The 21327-nt window shown below is 41.3% G+C and overlaps 1 protein-coding gene across 2 annotated transcripts in view; it reads left to right on the top strand.

The window, feature by feature from the left end:
* TMEM123 (transmembrane protein 123) overlaps positions 1 to 21327 on the top strand; it is a 243314-nt gene that overhangs the window by 167860 nt on the left and 54127 nt on the right. For both annotated transcript variants that reach the window (XM_085621447.1, XM_085621446.1), the window contains exon 4: positions 15238 to 15327. In XM_085621447.1, the coding sequence (XP_085477573.1) occupies positions 15238 to 15327 (90 nt within the window). The remainder of the gene's footprint in view (positions 1 to 15237; positions 15328 to 21327) is intronic.

Raw genomic sequence — 21327 nt, 5'->3', positions numbered from 1 at the left:
CTTCACAACACAGATGCCTTTTCAGATGCAACTGGCTCAGTAGTGTTCTTGGATTTAAACCCGTATGAACTGCATGTACAAAGAGACTAACCTTGCAATTACCTCTTAAGCATATGTAGTATCCACTTGGCCTGGATCACGGCTCATTAATAGCTTTATATTCATCTGGACAATACCGGTCTTTTGACACTCTGGCACACCAAACAGTCATCCCCTTTGATGGCAGCTGCTGGGCTAGGCATAGCTGGAAAGAGCTAGAGCTGCTATTTGAGCATGTATGCGGAAGGTGGGGTCACCCGGCTTCGAGACGGTTTGTAATGTATGCAGGCTCGGGCAGAGGCTTAACAAGTGGACATGTACACGCTACGTGTACTAGCCTTAGCTAAGTACACCAGACCCAGTGATCTGCACAACTCAAACTGACCATTGAAAGCCACTGGTGAGGGTCTGGGCTGGCAACCGCAGCACTAGGCAGGGGAGGGGGGGGGGGGAGGGTCTCACTCCTTCTTTAGCGACACTAAGTGCTGATGTTGACTTTTTGATGGCTGGTCGCTTGGTGACTTATCATGTGTTGTTAGGCTGGGGCAGTTGTTTTTCTTGTGCTTCATATGTCACTGACAAATCAGAACACCGTGATTCCTTGCAATATCTATTAGAAATTACATACAGAAGCAATTAATGAATCTCTCCAGAAAAGCCTCAGTCTTATGTATATAAAGTTAAAGGTCATATAAGCAGTCTAAAACACTTTAATACAATGTTTAATACAGTTTCATTTTTTGATGGTAAAGACAAAAGTGCTCAAGTGATAAAACAGTTCAGAAATTAACTAGACGTTTGTGAGGAAAGTGTGTATTTACAGATCCAGACATCGGACCATTCATGAAAATATTGGTACAGGGCAAGCCGTCATAGATCATCTGAGAATGAAATTAGCAGTCCAGTTGTCAGTTCCGTCAACATTTCAACACATATTGAATTAAAGTGTCGTCCTCAGAACTATGAAATTTGAGCATAAGCAAAAATCTGCAAATAATAAACTGTTTTCAGGCTTAACCACATTAAATATAGGAATTTAGTAGTATGACCATGGTTGAAATGATTACTTAAAATTGGTAATGGCCAAAATGACCCCTAGCTGCTGAAAATATGATAAAAGATAATAATTAATAAAAGTCAAAAAGTGCAAGGGAATTGAGTGGTGCAATATGTTAGCCTGAAAAAAATTGACAAACGATGTAGATGGAAAGTCAAGTTGAAGGCTGTTCTAACAAATTTGTTAGCTGAAAATAATAACCATAATACAGTATTTTATGGACGAGGCACATCTAGATTTATGTATTCTGCTATATTTAACAGTTGTGTGACTGTTTTTTATTTAACATGTATTTGACAACAGACGTTTAATTGTGTTTAAGTATTTTAGCGACATGAGGCACATCAAAATTTATCATCATAACTCCCATACATTTATTTATGGAATTTATGGACAGGAAACCAGGATTGCATTAAAATAAAATACTTTTATTTTAAGGCGATTATAGACATAGTGGTCTAATGACCCTGGCAGGCATCCCGGTGTTGGTCAACATTCAGATTGAGTTGCAATTTGCTACCCATCTCATTAATATTAATGAGGTAGTTCGGCTTGTAACCCACTCCGAATTGGAATTTCACAAACCCACCTATATATACAAAGGTCAGTTCATAAAATTATATATTTGTCCCTAAAATTCTGGTTGCAAATTGTGACCGGTTTTCAGTCAATAGGTTCCAGGCTTTATTGAAAATATAAAGTTGTTCCTACCACTAGCCTATCTTAAGGCATTGTTTCACCTCAATATACCCATACAACTTCTAGTTCCTCTGACTCCTTTGTGGTTGAACCTTACAAAAACTCTGCAGAGAGCTGGCATGAGAGCTTACGAGCAGGACAGGGTTACCTCCACCAGTGCTTGGGTGTGATTCTCCATCACTGCCTAATAAGTTAGTCATTCCTCCAACTTAGGCTGTCCTAAACGAATCCGCACACTGTTATCACACCTATCCTGCTACTGACTCTCTGCATCTCTATTTCAGGCTGAATCTAGAATGTGTGTCGAACTTCATACGCAGAGCTACGTTAGTCAATGTCTCACTTATGCCTCCTTTGTAATGCTACATTATGCTGTATCGTTTTGTAAAGCTCTATGATACCTTTGGGTCTAGCTAGTGCTATATAAAAATAAATCCATAGGCTGCAGGAAAAGAGACGAACAGCTATGCTGCACTGCTCTTTAACAACCTGTTTCTAAGCCCCCGCTGCCACTGTCCGCTTCCTTGGGACAGCAGCGACAGGTTGCAAGCCTCCTTCTTTTAATGTATTAGATCCTGGCATGCTCTGAAAGGGTATCAAAATATTACACCACCTATTTACTTGTAAAGAGAAATTATGGATAACTCTGTTCTATCTTGGGTCTATACAGTTACTACCCCTGCAGATCTTCAAGAGGCCGATTTTGGCTCAGATTTTAGAAGTGCTCCAAAAAATTACTGGCTCTATTCAGTGGACTTAAGGGATGCTTGATTTCATAACATGCATATTTGAGAAAGTAGTGGTTTGTTCTGATGGGAAATTGACCTGCACCGAGAACATAGTTTTTCTGTAGTTTTTTTTAATGCTTTGAATTTGGTATAAAGCATTGATGATTTATAGTGTCCCCAAGTTTTCTCTGGATTCTGAATTTGTTTTCAATTAATTGACAGGGATTCATTAAACCAGGATTCTTTAGACTTGGTGCGTAGAGCTTTTACCTTTCCTGGTGTGACAAAGTCACTGGTGTCATCAGTGATGTGAATATATGGTTCAATGGGGGTGTTGATATCTAAGGAAGAGTTGAGTTGGCTGAGGCCAGATGCGGTTATTTTTTTCATGGGGAACACACAGCTTTTCTCGAGGATGTTCTTGAAAATTCGGGGCCTCTGAATTTGAATCGGGACTAAGAAATGATCAGACTAGTCGATTTCTACCAATGGTAGGCATATATTTGTTGTTGATGTTGAGATCAAACATTTTCCCTTTATGTGCATGTAAGATGGAGAGCTGATGTAAATTGAGAAATTGTCATGGTGACAAATAATTAGCATTTTGCATAGTCCTACTCAGTAAAAATGTCTTCCAGACTGATGTTTGGGCGCATGTGACTCATTATAAGGTATTCTATGGTTTGACCAGTGAAATTGATCTTGAGCTTGGGTGGTAAATGTCCAGAATAATTATATGTGGCTTAGATTGATTAAAAAACATTTGCACCATTTCTTTGGTGTTTTCTAAACCAGTATGCCCCAATACTGTCCAAGGTTCTTCAGTGGCCGTGGTCACGATGCAAGCATGTTGGCCCCTTGGAGTTTGACTTTGTGCTGGATAGTACCAAGAAACTATAGAAGGAGAAGAAAAGATTATTTGAAATACGTAGTCTGGTTACCACTACAGGAGTACCTTCTGCTGCTCTTTCAATCCTGTAAAGCAAATTATTTGACAGGTTCTTTAACCAATCAGTACCTTCTTTTACCAAATTACATTGGGTTTGGTGTGTGGACGAACTGAATTCTAAAAATACAGCCCTAGCCAACTGTCCTCAGAGTCTCTTTAGTAGGGCAAATTATGTTTGATCCTCTTTCTCCCCCTTGGATAGATGATCTCAAGAACCTTCATTTCAGGCTCTCATTGAGCATGCCCAAAAACAGATTGCTGACCAGTACACCAATGTCTTACAAACTCTAGATTTTATACCCACTTCTGCAGCCTCCATGTTTCACCCCCATCACGATCATGCAGTTTAAGGTGTTCTTTAGAGAAACAATTTGGACCCATCCTGCATTCTGGTTCTAAAATGGCATAATGATGTTTGCATGAAAGAGAAAATTATTCTCAGAGATATTATTCACTAGTAACGTAGAATTGGTACATGGCCAAACCATACTTTGTATGAATTTTATAAACGTATATTTTTTCAGAATTGATTACGTACCAATACAGTGAATAGTTTGCTTATTAAAAAATTCAAGCATAGGAAGTCTTAGTAACAGTTAAATGCTGTCATGGACTAATATGATGAGAGACAAATCAGAAAATGAATAAGATTAGTCTTTCAAACATCTGAACAACAAACTGATAGCACTCCCTCAGGTCATGTCACTGGTCTGTTTCAGTCCTTAAGTGTAATTTGTGTGAGCCAAACCCTCCCTTTACGTTTACCATTCAGTTGGTAATTGTCTGGCCCTGGCATGCTTGTTCATCATGTCATATGAATAAGGTACTGTCTCTTAATCGCTGTGAATTGTATATTGTTTCTCAGTACAATCTGTCATAGGATGGTACATTTTAGAAGTCTCCTTTTTACTTGCAGTTGGTTATAGTATTTATTCTATCTTGATATTGTGTTTAGATTTTAGTACCAATAATGTGCTTGTCGGAGTGTGTTCCTTTTCCAGTTAATGACGATAGCAAATTTGGGTGACTGAAGCAATGCCAAAGCATTTTCTCCTGGTTAATCTGTCATTTTCATGAATTAGCGTTCTGCTGCCTTTTGGGTAGCTTCACACTTTAGAAATACCACATACAAGTATCAGCCTAGGTTAATCTTCTTCTTAGAAGCAGGTATAGATTATTGCGAACATGTCCTAACTAGCAATCAAATCATCTTTGTGGGGAGAAGGTTTTGGTTATCTGCACTATATTTTTAAACAATCATCCTCACACATATTCATATCCCCCTAAGCAGTTGTCAGATAATCCCATTAGGAGGAAATATCAATTATAATTTGTTCTCTTGTCGGTATCCTACCACAGCTTGGTCTTTATTTATTTTGGTTACCCTGTAAATTTTCCAATGGGTTGTTAAACCGTATGAACCGTGTTCAGGGGACTCACTTATGGTGACTCAGTATAGCAAGGTTATAAAATCCTTCGCGAGTGGAGAAAACAATATCTGATTTGAAGTTTTCTGTCTTTCTTGTTGCTCCCAATTCCACTTAACATTGCTCTCGTACCTTTATTGTTTCTCATTGGCCCTCCCTCTATTTTATTAATTCTAACATTTTATAGCAACACAATATTAATTTTTGGTGCCATATCAACCAGCCAGCCAGTTAGAAACGTTTTCTGTAGGTCAATCCTTGCAATAGTACCCCAGCATAAATATCAAATATTGTAAAACTGGGAATCGGAGCCTTCAACCCTAGGCAGATACAGGAACACTCAAACATAATTCCTATCTCTTCTCTAAAATCCACTTGTCCCTTTGATTCAATGCAGCGAGGTGACAAAATATGGAAGCATCTTTTTATATAAGAGCTCTGATAATAGCCTCTCTAATTAGGGCAGACACAACCTTTCTCTTTTTTGTCCTATTTTTGGGTCGACAACACTTTATTAAAGCATACTTCTCTCTCCCAGATATTGGTGATCGTCTTTACTATTCTAACAGTTATTGGCTCTAGTTAATAACAGTTTCCAGTCCATTACCCTTGCTCCCTACATTATTCCATAAATTACAGAAGCAATCACAGAATATATGGGTGTTATACATCTAATTAATGCTTTTCATGAGCAACGGGAAAGACAATGGATCACAGATCAGTCTGAAATCAATAGAACTTCAAGACACTGCTAACAATAAATTTAAAACAAGAAGACATCTAATTGTATGGATTATATAAAAGTGCACGTGCTTTACCTACAGATAAAATACTATTACCAATAAATCATGGTTTTAAAATCTTACATGAAAATTACACAATACAAAATCTTGAACTCCATTTAAACATAAATTACAAATTCACTCGTTTTTACTAATTCCCTCCCAAGCTCCTGTGATACATCTTAATTGTACCATTTGCAATCTAATTAAAATAATTAAATATTGTGCATTATGAGCTATGCTCAAACTCAGATACAATTGCATTGTCTTAGGACTGCAGGAAGAACTTGCTATTGTGCATCTAGGATTTGATAGGCAGTGGGCCATATCTAATTCCATACTGTGAGCAGGACCACTGTTTCTGAGAAATATGTTAAGGTACAGAACAGACATAGGGTCTTATTTAGATCTCGACGCATGGAATACTCCATCACAAACGTGACAGATATCCCATCCGCCGTATTACGATCTCCATAGGAAATAATGGGTTTGTAATATGGCGGACAGGATATCCGTCACGTTTGTGACTAAGTATTCCCTCCGCCAAGATCTAAATCAGGGCCATGGATTCCACTGTCCCTTGAATTAGTTTAAAGTAAGCTAAGGCAGCATTGCATTTTCACCTAAAGGTGCTATCTTGCCTCAGCTAAATGAAAATCTCTCCCATAGGGAGTTGGTCTTAGAGTGAATTAGCCAGAAGCCTCACCATATAATTGCTTCTAACCCCAAAACAAGTGTGCTTACCAGATCCCTTTCTAAACGAAGGGTCCCTGTGGGAGCTAACGTGTTCAGATTACCTAATCTACAGAGAATGTTGCCTACAATGGTGTCCAAAAAGGACCATCTATCAATTTGTACAGCCATAAAGTAAATAAGGGAATTTTTAACCTATACAACTGAAGTAAAGAAAAAAAAATGTCTGCGACTATGTGCATTATGGAATAATCTCGGCCAGTTGGAGTGGTCCATTGCTTTAGTGCACTCATAGGTTATATGATTCCTTTCTAATAAATTAGAACTAAAATATTTTCCTAAATATGCATATGATTTAACCTCCCCTCATTTTTCATTCCCCGGGTTATAGGTATGATTTGTTTTATTTTAATTGCTGCTTCCCTTTAAATACTAGAACTTCACTTTTAGGTGCAATTATTTTTAATCACCCACAAAAGATGTAATTAAGGCCAATCTTTTTTGTAAACCCTTAACAGTAAGGTCTAGTATGACTGTCGTCTGAATACAGCAGACAAGATATTTCCTTCATCCACCCCCACCCCGACTTTGAGGAGAGTTCTCCCTTACAAGAGCCAGTGGTAGGTCTTATACGTACAAGGAGAATAATAAAGGAACTAAAAGACACCCTTGCTTGAGACTATTTTTTGTTGGGATTTTTGTTGACAGTCCTTGGATTCCACCTAAAATAACTTGGCACCAGTGGAGGAGTGCAGGGCCACTAATAAATAAAGGAGGGATTGAGGAATCCCCAGAATGGAAAGCTTCCTCTACAAAGTGGGTATGTCGACCCGATTGAAAGCAGTGGAGAAGTGAATAAAAGACGCGTATACACATTGACCACTTATACTTTTCTGTATTGCTTGCATTATTGAGCTGTTATCTAAGGTAGAACACTGAGCCCCAAGTTCTGCTCGTTCTCTAGGTGGAATTTCCTTATCAGCTTCCTATTCTTGTAAATGTATCAATAAGCTTTTTGCAAAGATCTTTCCCACTGCACCCAATAGCGCTATTTCACAGTAGCTACTAGAGGAAGCTCTATTTCCCTTTTTGAACAGGGGAGGGATAGTACTACCTTTCCAAGAAGGGGCAACGTCATCCTTCTCGTAACAAAATTAAAAAATCGGCGCTAGAAACTGAGACCAAAGCAGGCCTCCTTATTGTAGTGGCCGAAATTGAGATCTCATCTTGTCCCATGGCATTCGAGCAACATGATTTTGAGATAAAAATGTTTTATCTGGGCCGCCGAAGGATGGCCATTGTCACAAGAAGCATTCACCATAGCAACTTCCACCAGGGAGGCTACGCTTGAGCTGTTGTGGTGGCTGCATACAATTCCTTTAAATAATGAGTACATGTTGAGCTCCTAATAGATGAAGCTGTTGCAACTTTTCGAGTTGCACTAGCTTCATCAACTAAGTCCCAAAACTTCCTTGAGATCATAGTGACTACTGCTTCTCTAAGAAGATAAGCTTATTTTTGTTTTTGTTCTGTATCTTTTCCATTTTTCTTCAGATTCTTAATTATTTTACCTCTTACTTGTGAATAATATAATAACTGACATCTAGTCAGTCGATTTATAGATATCCCTGATAGCTTTGGGATCCTGAAAACATTGTCTTTTCATATTAGTGGTGTCCTTGCCCATTTTTACCCTGGCGTGATCTATTTTTATCCAAACAAATATTCCCATTTATTACTTATACTTTCCTAAGGATCAGGAAGTAAACACCGTAAATCCTCTAAGGCCTTTCTAAAGGAGACATTTAACACTTTCAGAGTTCCCTCATTCCAATGAGTGTGCCTGTTATGAGTGTCCTGCAAGAGTTGTGCCCAAGCAACAGGGACGTCAACTTTAAAATTAAGGATATTGTGATCGCTTAGAAAATTATCATAACCGTAAGACTAGAAAGAAACCCAAACAAAGAAAAATAGGCAATTTACATATTCAAGAATAGATTGACAGATTTTACACTTAAATGTGAAGTTAACTCCTAAATCATTTTTGATTCTCCCATTACAAATTACGCAGTCGTACTTCCCAACAAATTGTAAAAGCCTATGCCCTCACGTATCTAGTCTATTTGAAACTGCAAAGGAAGGGCTTGGGATATTCAGAGTTTTGATTTTATCTATATTTTCGTACTCAACTGCAGAGTTAGCAACCTTGGAGTTCAGTTCCCCAGCTATGAGCACCAATGCTTCTTCCTCCCTTGCAATCATCTTGTACATATAAAGAAACAAATTCGTAACTAGTAATGTATTTTTTGCGCTAGGTGGAAGATAGATGTTCATCAATAACAATTTTGAGGCTGTAGATGAGTGAGGCAAAAACCTCTGATCATGCCAGTGTTCATATTATAACAGGGTTTGGATACTGTTACAGTGGTGGCCGGCATGACTCACGGGTGGCGGGTCGGGAGCACTGCACGGTGTTGCGCAATGCATAAAAACAAAAAAATACACTTACCTGGCCGTCTGGTCCCACGTTGCTGCCCCTGCCCTCCTCGTGGCTGTGGGACTCGAGGAACAAGAAGCCAGGAAGAACAGCCAGGCTCCCCTGACCAATCACAACGCTGCAATGCAACATTGTGATTGGTTTTGAGCACCCTGAATCGACGCTCAACCCGGGAATGGGGGGTTGGGCATGTTCTCCACGCAGGCTGTAAAGCAGCCTGCATGGAAAAAAGGGAAAGTGCGCATGACTGTTTTGAGCAGCCCAACAGTCATTGCGCACTAAGGAGTGAGCAAACCACTCCTCCCCTGCCCTGCTCCGAGAGCAGAACAGCCACGCCCACCCACCCGCAAAGGAAACCTAAAATGATAATAACTTTGAGTTATTATAATTTTATATTTCCTCTACTTTGCACTGCTCAAAAGCAGTGGGGCGACGCTCTTCCGCGATAGCAGAGGAGCTGCAACTGTACTGTTAGTTCACTGATTCTGTAAGTAACAGTGTGCCCTTCCAAGTCACCACCTGGTCACTTTTTGTGCATGATTTATTACTTTCCCAATCATGTTTAGTTGAGCAGCCTGAGAGTAATGACTAATATTGAAGAATGGTAGTCCGCAGACTTTCTCCTCTCCTCTTACAAACGCAATGAGATATTTATATATTTCTTGTAATTTTGCATCAAGATAGATAGATGAACTATCTAGAACTAAAACGGTATCCACTAGAGAATATTAATTTTGAGCACAACTATACAGCTTAGCCATGTTAGAGTGTGCTTGTTCCTTCTAGTTAAGTCTACTATGACACTATCTATTAATTTCTATTTTGGCTTTCAGTATTGTACAAATTGAAATATTTGTATTAACAAATATTTAATGGATCTTCTGGACCTTTTAAACTGAGATTTCTCTTTCAAAGCATTTAACTCTAGAGTGGAAGGTTGAGTTTTAGTATTTCTGACTTGGACACATTTATTTTAAAACCTGTATACTTTTCATAGTAATGGAGTTACCACAACAAGAATGGCTATGATGTGGATGCATATTTCAGAAAAGGCAGAAGGTTTATGTTGTGCTACCAAATCCAGTAACATTATTTTTAGTGTGGTTGTGAGCTCTGTTAGCAAGAGGAAACATGAAGAAAAAGTCCACTATAGCTAGATTGGATCAGATTGTTCACCATTTAGGTATACCTTAACCATTAGCTGGTGGTAATTGTAAAATGGTTCTGGTCCAAAAATCTGTTACATAACCGTTAAATCTGTTGTTAGCCCCAAGAAAGGCCAACTCACTTGGTCAAATGTTTTTACTGAATCTAAGTTTGCCAGGATTAACTAAATGTTTTCCTTCAAGCATTCCTTTTTAAATATGGACACCTCTTCACATTACCAGAGGTCTCTACACACCTAAAAAACACGATTGGTTAAGTTCCACCAGTAGTAGTAGCAGTTGTCCAGCTTAGTGGGTGTCCTTTAGAGAATAATTTAGTGCTGATTTTCTGTGACCACTTTTGGTCTATAAAAAGCGCATTCGGTTGGCCTTGAAATGGATTCAAGATGACAGATAGATCTTCATCTACTGTGGATGTTATTTGTCTTCAGGAAGGATTTGAGCAGAACGGTTAATGGGGTATAAGGGTTGCTCAAAAGGTATTATTGAAGACTTTTGTAAAGTTATCAGACCCTGACATCTTATTAGGTTAAAAGATGCTGGATGGCCAGTCTGACTTTGTGATTTCTGCATGGGAAGCTCCGGGGAGTCAACATAACTCATCCGGTAGATTGGGTCAGAGATCTTTACTGTACGAAACGTTTGATAGAAGCCCTTAGCAGTTACAGTTACTGACTTTCATTCTGGACCGGTTTACCTCTCAAGACTATTATCCCCTGTACTTACAACTGTTCTATTATCTTAGAGTAATAGGCTAAGATGTTTTTTGGTTTCTTACTCCCACCTCACCCCCCCGCCCCCTCCCGAATCACTACTTTAATATCATTATCGACATATATCCTATTTGTGCCCAAAACTAGCTATCCAACAAATATTTGCTGACTACCCCTTAAGTAAACCACATGCAAGACGTGCCTCTGTAAATAGCAAGCAGTTCTCCTTCCATTATTCCCCTGACCTCATTATTAGTGCTGCCTTTCTCATGTCAACTGAAGGTTCACAAATACTTGGTTTTTTTTCTGCCTTGAATGGTGAATTTCTACGTGGTCTCAGGGGCCGCACACTTTTCTGTTTCTCTCGCCTCATGAGATAGGCATCCAGTGCCACTTACAGTTTTACAAAAAGCTTCCTTTAATCCTTTTTCTACTTACCCCTGAACAGAACAGGACATAAAGAACTCTCCCTCACCCAGAACATCCTGTTTTGCCTCTCTAATGGATAGGTGGCTTGAGTTGAATGAGGTTTATGTTGCCAGAAGCAATAGCATATTGGATTCTGGTAAGTATTCCAATCCCACTGAGTTGGTAGTGACTGAGCTCTGTACATCAGGGTCTCAATTGGTCACTGTTGGCTTTGAGCCACAGTGACAATGCTGCGTTGCCAAAAGTTTTTATGGACCTGCAGTGCAAGGTGCTAATAGAAATCTCTGTGGCCGCCCTTGAAGCAGGAGACTAGTGTAACTCTTCCTCCTCTTATTCTTAGGCCCGTGCTCAAAGTATCCATCTGAGGGCCTTCTTGGTCGTCTCAGGCTTCCTCCATGGGTAGAGCACTATGTCGGGTAAGAAGATGATAACGTAGTGATCTGAAAATTTCCCTGTAGGAGAGTTCCTTTTGCACTAGTATTGCAATACCTAATTTCAAAAAGGATAAGTAACCTGCCAAAGGCCTGCCAACTGACTGTCATTGCTTTAATGAAGCTACAGAATAGATGAAGATCTACATTGAGTGCAGTGCCTCAGGGATATTGGTGGAAGCAAGGAGCTATAAGGTGCTTGCAAATGGGCACTCTGCTATCCCTGGTTCAATAAACCTAATGTACATAACACACAGTTTGTGCCCCTCCTCCTGAAGCGGTCCAAAGATTGTGGGTCTCTTGAGTCAACAGAACAGATGTACTAGGAAGACCGCTCATCCAAGGTTGGAGTCTTTTAGGCCTGGTTGTTCTTCGGCTGTGTCTGTACTTCTGATTAGGTGCAGCATTATCATTTCAGCTCACAGCTCTTCTGCTTTTGCTTTGCTAGGGACGACACAGCCAGGGCCTTACTCTACCTCTATTTTCACAGGAAGTTAGAAAATGGCCAGTTTAGTGTGAAGTCTGAGCAGTATCTGGTATGTGCTTTTGCTGCTTACTATAAGAGACTTCAGGGGGTTAGATTAGTTGTTATATTCTCTTGGTTGTCGGTAGCAGTATCCTCCTCATTATTGCGATGACAGGTCCACAAGTGTAAGGTGCAAATTGATGTCAACCTGTGTATATAAAACCAGTTAAGGCGTGATTACCCTGAGTGAAGAGTTATAGGTCAATTCACTTCCTCCTTTGAAATCATCTCCTTTGCCATTGTCCACATTCTTCATGTCATGACTGTAAAGTTCTCCTTTGTCTAGAAGTAAAAAAAAAACTGCCTTCAGTTGTCCCTGCTTGGAAACTCCTTTATTAACCCTCCCTGAATAGTGGTAGAATTTAGTGGTGTGAGGGGTGGCCAGGCAGAACATTTTTTGAAAAATCTGATAGATAAAATTGTCCAGCAGACGAATGGCTGGCTTTTGTGCAGTGATGGGTGTTTTAAGTTGGCCATTGTGTTTTACCATAAATGGTTTCTCAGGGTTCTAGAGCTTAATCAGAGACATCTGTGGGAGTGTTGGGCAAGGTTTGAATGCCTTGTGTGGCACTAAAATGCCGGCTGTAGTCTTTGTGTAGTCTTTGCATGACAAGCTGTAGAATCTGATGGACTGTTGTGAGGATTTACCACAAGACTGGACCCCATATATGGACAGGTCAGAATATTTCAGGAGTCCAAAAATACATCTTTTTATTAATTGTTCCATTGGCATTTATTCTGCACTTTAGCACCTGAAATAGTATTAGTCTAATTTCCTTTTACCTCTCACCAAAAGTGACCTTCGGGTAAATCTTTTGGTACATGTCCTCTTACAGAAGGAGTGCAGGTAGGAAACTTGTTCAGTCTTTATCTGGAAAATAACTTAGACTAGATCCCTCCTGTGAGTTTCTGTTCTTTCATTTTGAAAGGAGTGCACTGGGATTGGATTCAAAAGAAAAAAATGTCTTTGTCTTTTTCCGTCTTGATTACTTCTTCCCGTGATTTGAGTTGCTGCTAATGCTGTTGTATTACACAACTCGACTTCCAGTGATATTGTTCAGCCTAGCTGGGTCCTGCATCCATGAAGGTGGACTATGACCCAGAAACGAAAATAGGATTGACAGTGTGACCTGTGTCCGTGGTATGCCCCCTCTGCATTTCCCCATGTATCTCAAGTTGAAGCATGTCTTTTCACTCTCCTGCAGGAACAATGCCGCGGAAAAATGCAGTCAGGGAACTAACCCGCTGTAAAAATGTAGTGGTTTAATAACTGCATACCTAGCCAGCATTATGTCTCTAAGCTGACTGCACTATTCTTCTGGATCTCCAGTTTTCTGTGTATCTGACTTTGAATACATCAATGTCTTCTCCCCCTTTCTATCTTCTCACTTTGTCTTGTTGTTACTACCTCCATCCGCTACTTTCTTCCAGATAGTACTTGTCTCCTTTCTTTACTCGGTGCTTCTTCCTACTTTTATTGCTTCTTGAACCTCAATACTTTACCCTTTCTTTCCATGGCCCACGTGACGATCTATTTTCCCTTATTTGTTAATTAAAAACACAGCCTAACAGTTTTTTTAATGTCCTTACTATAGGGTCACTTAATTTTTCTGCCTAGCATTACAATGTATAATGCTTTGAGTAAAATGTTATAGGGCTGAACAGAAATAAATGTGTGTCTTTTCACTATACAAGGTGATTTTCTGGAAATATTAGCAGCTTTCTTGACCGTCATACTTTAATGACCTTTCCTTATCCGTTCCACTAACAACTCTGATTACGAATTATTCTAATTAGTGGTGGCAACAGTGAGAATTATACACAAGTGTTCTACTTCTCAAAATTAAATCCATGCTCAACCACAGTGCTTGTAATTTAGATCCACCTGCTGCTCGTCAGCATTTCTACTTCCACCCCTAGGCAAATGTGTTGTGACATTGATAACACCACTGACAGCAGGGTGTACTTGCTTATTTGTCAGTCAGGCCCATGTCCATGGGTCCTGGGCTGTGAGTCCCATTGCTTAATTTATAGTACCCACCTAGCATCAGAACGGTATGCTACATCTTATAACAAAATAATCAGCTCTGCTACCACACACGTGAAATAGAAACTAAACACAAGATTTCCTTAACTAAAGACCGGTTTACCACGAGTAAAACTCCATGCCACCTGCATCATTGCTGGAAGGGGAATGGTTCTCTGGGCGATAAGGTCAGTAGCTTCCTTCTTTTAATGTCTTCTGTTCTGGTCACCTGCAAGACTCTGCTGCTTTGATCAGAATTGCAAGGCAGATCTTTCTGCAGTGAGTCCATGTCTAGGTAGATTGCACGTGTTTTTCGTTTGCATACATACTGGTCAAACAACCTGTCCCTGAACGGCTTTAGACTAACTATTTAGCAACATAAGCCCTGATTACAAGTTAGCTGGATTTAAGTGCAAGGATAACTGGGACCCAGAATGCCTCATTCTGGCCCATATCCCCACACCTAAATTCGGTCGTTACAAGTTGTGGTACCCGGAATGCGGAATACCAGTGAAAATCTGCCTGTAAATGCCGGGGCCAATCAGTCTGATTTTTATCAGCTGTCCTTAGCAGGTGTTACATTTCAGCAGATCGGGGGAGGGGTGGGATACAGGTTAGTAGGGGTGTCCGATGCTATGCTAGGCTGTGGCCAAGCTGTGGGAGAGTTTTCTGCTGACGTTTTGCGCGGGGGTGGGTAGGGTTATGGGGGCGAGAGGTGCTAGGTTGGGCCGGTTGTGTCTGGGCTTGTGGGAATCCCCTAACTGGGCTCTGCTGTTTTATCAGGGCTTGTGTTTTTGGAAATGGCTGTCCCAGAAACACAGGAAAGCTTGTAGTTTGGAAGTGAACTAACTCCAGTGCAAGTTTACGAAACACGACACTTTGTTTTAGCCATTTGTGGGAAGAGATCTCAGAATTCATTACCTGGTTCTGTTTTTTCGAGTTCAGGCTCGAGTATTTTTAGAAAATGCACATTAAAAAAAAAAATATATATATATAGTTTTAATTATTGCATTTACATGGTTTCATGAAGAAAGAATGGATAGGTGCTAACGCAATTTTGTTAAATTTCCTTCAGCTTTCTCTACTCCGAGTGCAACATCACCGCAAACAACGAAACCAGCTGCCACTAACGGCTCCATTCCTTTGGATTCAACAACTGTACCAAGTAGGTCTTCTCCTGAGGTGAAAGTATTTAAGACTAATGGATCTGCTATAACATACATGAGACTTACGGATTGTTTGTCCGTCATTACATAGAATAACATGTTAGCTTGACTAAAATGTACATAGGAGGAAAATGCAAACAAGTAGGATTTTGCAACTCTGAAACCTTTATTAGTCTAGCCCAGGGTTCTCCAGAGTTGTTATTGTTATTGTTAAGTGTACTTGTAAAGCGCAACATTCATCCTACCAGGATATCACGGCGCTGCAATATTGAGCAGTAAAACCTAAGGCAGTTTCCTGGGACTTGTTGATTATTCTGATATGGGGAATAATGCAGTTTTTAGTTTTTTCTTAAAGATGGGGTAGGAGTCCGTGAGTCGGAGGTTGATGGGCAGATCATTCCAACATTTAGCAGCAATGTGTGAAAAGGCACGTCCGCCCATCCTGGATAGCTTGATCCGTGTGGTGGCTGCTTTGGCTGAGGCTTGTGAACGTAAGTTCCGTGCTGGAGCATAGAACTTAATTCTATTCCGTAGAATGAAAGGGCCAGTATTGTATATTGTTTTATGGGCGATGCATAGCATTTTGAACGTGGCTCTTTGCCTCATAGGCAGCCAGTGTAAGGCTCTCAGGCAGCTTGTGGCTGAATCATACTTTCTCTTATTGCAAACAGCTTTAGCAGCAGCATTCTGGACCAGTTGTAGTTTTCTAAATAAGTAGTCCGACATACCCACAAATAGAGAATTGCCATAGTCCAGCCTGCTAACTAGTAGCGACTGGACTAGGATCTGTCTGCATTCCAGTGGTATCCAGGGGAAGACCCGTTTCAACCTTTTTAGTATGGCAAATCCTTTGCCACATATTGAGGTGACATGGCATTTCATCGATAGAGTGGTGTCCATCTGAATTCCTAAGTTTCTTGCGGACGATGTGGGCTTAGGTGGAGAACCTAAGGAAATTGGCCACCAGGTGTTATCCCAGAGCTGTTTAGTCCCACCGAAGAGGAGAATTTCTGACTTGTCAGCATTTAGTTTTAAATAATGACCATGCATCCAATTGGATAGCTCTGACAGGCAGTTTTGCAGTCTACTTTTGGCGTCATTTTCCCCATTTAGGGTTACCATCAGCTGAGTATCGTCCGCGTAGGAGCAGATATTAATGCCCCATTTCTTGCCAATCGACGCCAATGAGGAGACGTATACATTGAACAATGTTGGGCTCAATGCTGCCCCTTGGGGCACTCCATATTTAATCTTTCGAGGGGTAGAGGTAAAGTTACCTAAACAGATGGACTGGGATCTGTTTGATAGAAAGGACTCCAGCCAATTTAGGGCTTTACCTTGTATTCCTTTTGCGGCAAGCATGTGAATTAACAGTTTATGGGACACGGTATCAAACGCCGCTGATAAATCAAGGAGTATCAGGGCGACCGTTTTGCCTTTATCGACCTGCATTCGGATATCGTACATTACAGCCAGGAGCGTAGTCTCTGTGCTGTTATTTGATCTAAAACCGGTTTGGGAGACATCTAGTAGATTGTTGATTTCCAGATAACTTGACAGTTGTTTTGTTACCAGTCTTTCTAAAACCTTGGATAGGAAGGGGAGCTGTGAAATGGGACGATAATTGGCTGGGTCGTTTATGTCCGCGCCCGCCTTTTTTAGTAGTGGGATAACCGCCGAATTTTTCCAAACTTCTGGGAATACAGCTTGCTCCAGGGACTGGTTAAAAACTTTTGTGACTGCTGGGCCAATTATGGGAGTTAGTTGAGAGAAAATATAGTGTGGACAGACATCCCATGGCGAGCCTGATTTGATTTCTGACATGGCTTTGGTGACCTCGTCTTCTGAAAATGGGCCAAAGGTAGAGCAGTTGGCTTGCAAAGTGGAGTCCATCTGATACTCCACAGGGGCCTGGCTGTTATTTGTAAAAGAGGCATATATTTTGTCAATTTTATCGCTAAAAAAGTCACTAATTTTTGTGCAATTTTCTTGTGATGGCATTAAATTAGATGTAAGACTGGGGGCATTGCAAAGTTCTTTTACTATTTTAAAAAGCTCCTTGGACGAGTTTTTATTCTCTAGTATTTTTTGAGAAAGATAGTCTTTCTTTGCTTTGCGTATGGCGGTGTGGTATATTTTCAGTTGATGTTTGTAAGTGGCTCTGTCTTCGGGGTTTCTACTCACTCTCCATTTATGCTCAAGTGTGGTGCATTTTCTTTTTTCAATTTTTAGGTCTGGGCCATACCATTTCTCCGAGGTTTTCGGTTTGGATCGGTTGGTTGCGCGAGTCCGCGAGCAATGGTCTAGTGTTTTCTCTATGTTGCCACGCAATAGACAAATTTCTTCTTCGCATGTCATTTCAGAGTTGAGAATATGAGAGAAATCTTCCTTAAATTTTTCCAAAGAGAATTTACTCCAACATTTAGTAGAGTTAGTCGGTTGAGCTAACGGTCTTTTAGTCTTTATAGGTAGGTTTAATGTAAAATCTATCCTATAATGGTACGTCCATGTCAAAGGGGTTATATTTGTAATGTTAGTCTTCGATATGTTAGTAAATATAAGATCTAACATGTGCCCCGCTCTATGTGTGGGGCGAGCTATTTTCTGCGTTAATTGCATAATTTCCATGTCTGTGGCCAGTCGTTTAGTTAGGGGATTATCAGATAGATCGAAATGAACATTGAAGTCACCGATGACTATAATGTTTTTATGGTTGAGACAGAATGGAAGGATTTGTTCTAGAAGTTGGGTGCTAAAGTCAATTGTGCTATTTGGGGGATTGTAGATGATCGCGCATCCGAGGATCACCTGAGTATTGATGGAGATGGAGATAATTAAAACTTCGTGTTTGCCTAGTTGTGTGACTGTTTCTTGACGGCATAAAAAGCTATCTTTAAATATCATGGCCACTCCACCTCCTCTCTTAATTGGTCGATTGAGATTAATGATTTTGTACCCATTTGGTAGGGCTGCAGTAATATCCGGGGTATTGTGCTCGCCGAGCCAAGTCTCCGTAATAAAAGCAAAATCAGGTTTGCTATCCTGTAATATGTCCCATATTTCGATAGAGTGTTTGGGGAGGGACCTTGCATTGACATAAATACATGTGTAGTCCAGGGTAGGTGTGTCTTCAGGTGAGGGTGGCTCCGGGTAGTTACAATTCCATCTACAGTAACGACAGCTAAAGGGGCCCACGGTGTGGGAGGGTCCAACTTTAGCACAAAGGGAATTGTAGGATGGTAAGGGAGTATTAAGTTTGAGCAGCTCTCCACGAGAGTATGCCAACGCAGAGTTGCCTGGTCTATCTGTAGTTGGAGAGACAGGGGTTGTGGCCCCTGGTCCCGGCCTGTCGCGGACGGGCGCAGACGGGCTCGCCTTTGGCGAGCCTTCGGCGCGCATTCGGCGCGCTCGTCCGCTGCGCTTCCTGTAAGGACACATCTTTTATGTGAGGAGTGAATGGAGGGGCGTGGCTATTGGCAGGGGGCGTGCCCTTCAATCGGCCAATGGCGTTTCTGTTTTTGCTAGAGTCATCCGCCCGCGTCAGCTGTCAGGGCGCTGAGCGAGGAGAGATGCCAAAGATCGTTTGTTTTTTTAAAAAGGAGGTAAAAACACAAATTATACACAATTTAAAATTGAGCAGAGGTTCCTACTCCCGGCTGTGCCTCAGGAGAAACTGCTTTCAAAGCGCAGCGCTCGTATTCCGCGTGCGCTTTGTACTGCAGAGGGGCGTGGCTATTGGCAGGGGGCGTGCCCTTCAATCGGCCAATGGCGTTTCTGTTTTTGCTAGAGTCACCCGCCCGCGTCAGCTGTCAGGGCGCTGAGCGAGGATAGATGCCAAAGATCGTTTGTTTTTTTTAAAAGGAGGTAAAAACACAAATTATACACAATTTAAAATTGAGCAGAGGTTCCTACTCCCGGCTGTGCCTCAGGAGAAACTGCTTTCAAGTCTGTCTGTCTTGGAGGGCCGGATCCATGCCAGATTTTTTTAGCATATCCCCATTTAGATAAATGTAGTTACCTTAAAAATCTGGCATGGATCTGGCCCACCGATTTTGGAGAACCCTGGTCTGGCCTATATTTTTGGTTGCTGGCTTTGATGTCCACATTTGGTCCCAGTCACAGCAGTGGCATAGCTAGCCCTCTGGCCGCCCGTGGCGGTCCCTACGTTTGTCGCCCCGCGGCAGCCGCAGTAAAGAGCAGGAGGGGTGCTGGCGATTTTCTCCGTTTGCCGCAATGCATGTGAGAAATTAAAAACTCAGTGTGTGCATGAGTACCATTAGATTCTCCGGTCTAAATTGCACTCTTCTGCCTGTATTTGTCAGTCTGAATTGGATTCTTCAAGACCAATACAAAGCAGGTTGTTTTTAGGTCTGGTCGAGACTGCTTTTTCTGTCACATCTTTGCCAATCAATCATAATGCACTGAGAGAAAGGCGTTGGGTCATCCCTCGCCAGCCAATGTTTGTAGCAACCATCTTTCATATTGTGGATCTGCCCACAATGCAACTATTTTTAGATTTAACTGTCAGTCTTATTGTTTGAAATCTTTCCACCCCATGGCACCCTATAGGTGTAGAATTCTGCATAGGAACGGTGGCCACCACTGAACAAAAGAATTGGTGTCAGACCACAGCCCTTACTCCAGTATTGGAACTTTCATAGATTCACATGCTTGAATCATTCCACGTTGTCGAGATGGGAGTCCCCGGTATATCAAAAAAGCAATGCTTAAATCAATACAAAGCAGAAAAAAGGCCTAGTCCCATTTCAGTTTTGTAACCCATAACTCTCGTTTCGTAAAAGAGACCAAAAATAATCCTTGAACCAATCAGGACCCTTCACCCTCTAGAACACTCCTCAGAGAACCTTAGACCTTCAGATTTTCAACTGCTCGTTGTGCTAGGGAGTCACCTCTGAGCTCTGCTCAGTTTTTCTCTTGTTATTAGTGATATTGGACAGTATTCTTAGCTTCATCTCAGATTTTCATCTGCAGGATCCATCTTCAGTGCTGGTTTGTCATCAATCGGACTTTATTATGTCAGGAAAGGAGAAATAGGGTCTGTTTAGAGCCGGTGCTACCTGCTCCAAAAAAAGGCTTTATACTGATGACCCTCATGAGGACTGTATTTATTACCTTTATCACGACCGTCAAGCAAAGGACAGCAAGGTATGTTGTACCTTTTCTAGTAAAACCTTAAGGGACCATGAGGGACACCCTTTGATATGGCTTCAAAAGGAGGTGATTTCTAGTGACAGCGATGCTGCATCCTCTTCCTCATCCAGAAGGCCCCATAAGAGGAGATCACCACCTTACGCCCATTCACCTGAGGAGCATCCAGGAAAAGCCCTTAAAAAGACCACTCAAGGTCTCATGGGCGCAGTCCCTCAAAATCTCATCAAAGACATGAAAAGGAGAGGAAGGGACTTGCTTTGGGGGATAAAAGAGCTAAAATAGCTAGTTCTGAGCTGCCTAAGACACCCCCTCAGGTCAGGCACTCCTTCAAAAATCCCTCTTCATTGCCTCCTGAAGTAAAAACATAGACAAAGTCTTCATCGTCGACGAAGGAACCACCTCTGTCATCGTCGACGAAGATTGAGGTACGCCTGCTGCCGAAGAAAGCCTCTGCATCCACGGCGGCGTTGGGAACTCTGTCGACGACGACGGGGTTGTCGAAACTATGACAACAACAGTAACCACGTAGTTGACAGCGGTTACACCATCGCCGATGGTTTCTAAGTTACCGCTGTCGGCTGCAGCTTTAACGGCGATCTCTACGACGAGGGAAAAATACCGGACAAGACAGAAAACACTAGATAAAAGAGATTTACACCTGAGATTACATCACCTAGCAAAGTTACACCTCTTTTGCCATCTCACCTGCTGAAAGAGCAGGATTCTGAAGAAGAAGATGAGGGGTCTTATGGCTTTGCGACTAGCCTGTCCCAGCTGCAAGATAAGTGTCAGGAGGATGACTTTGACGAAGAATATGGCGAATATCA

The sequence above is a fragment of the Triturus cristatus genome, chromosome 8, assembly GCF_964204655.1.
Source record: "Triturus cristatus chromosome 8, aTriCri1.1, whole genome shotgun sequence".
NCBI lineage: Eukaryota > Metazoa > Chordata > Amphibia > Caudata > Salamandridae > Triturus > Triturus cristatus.
This window is presented reverse-complemented; position numbering and strand designations above follow the sequence as displayed.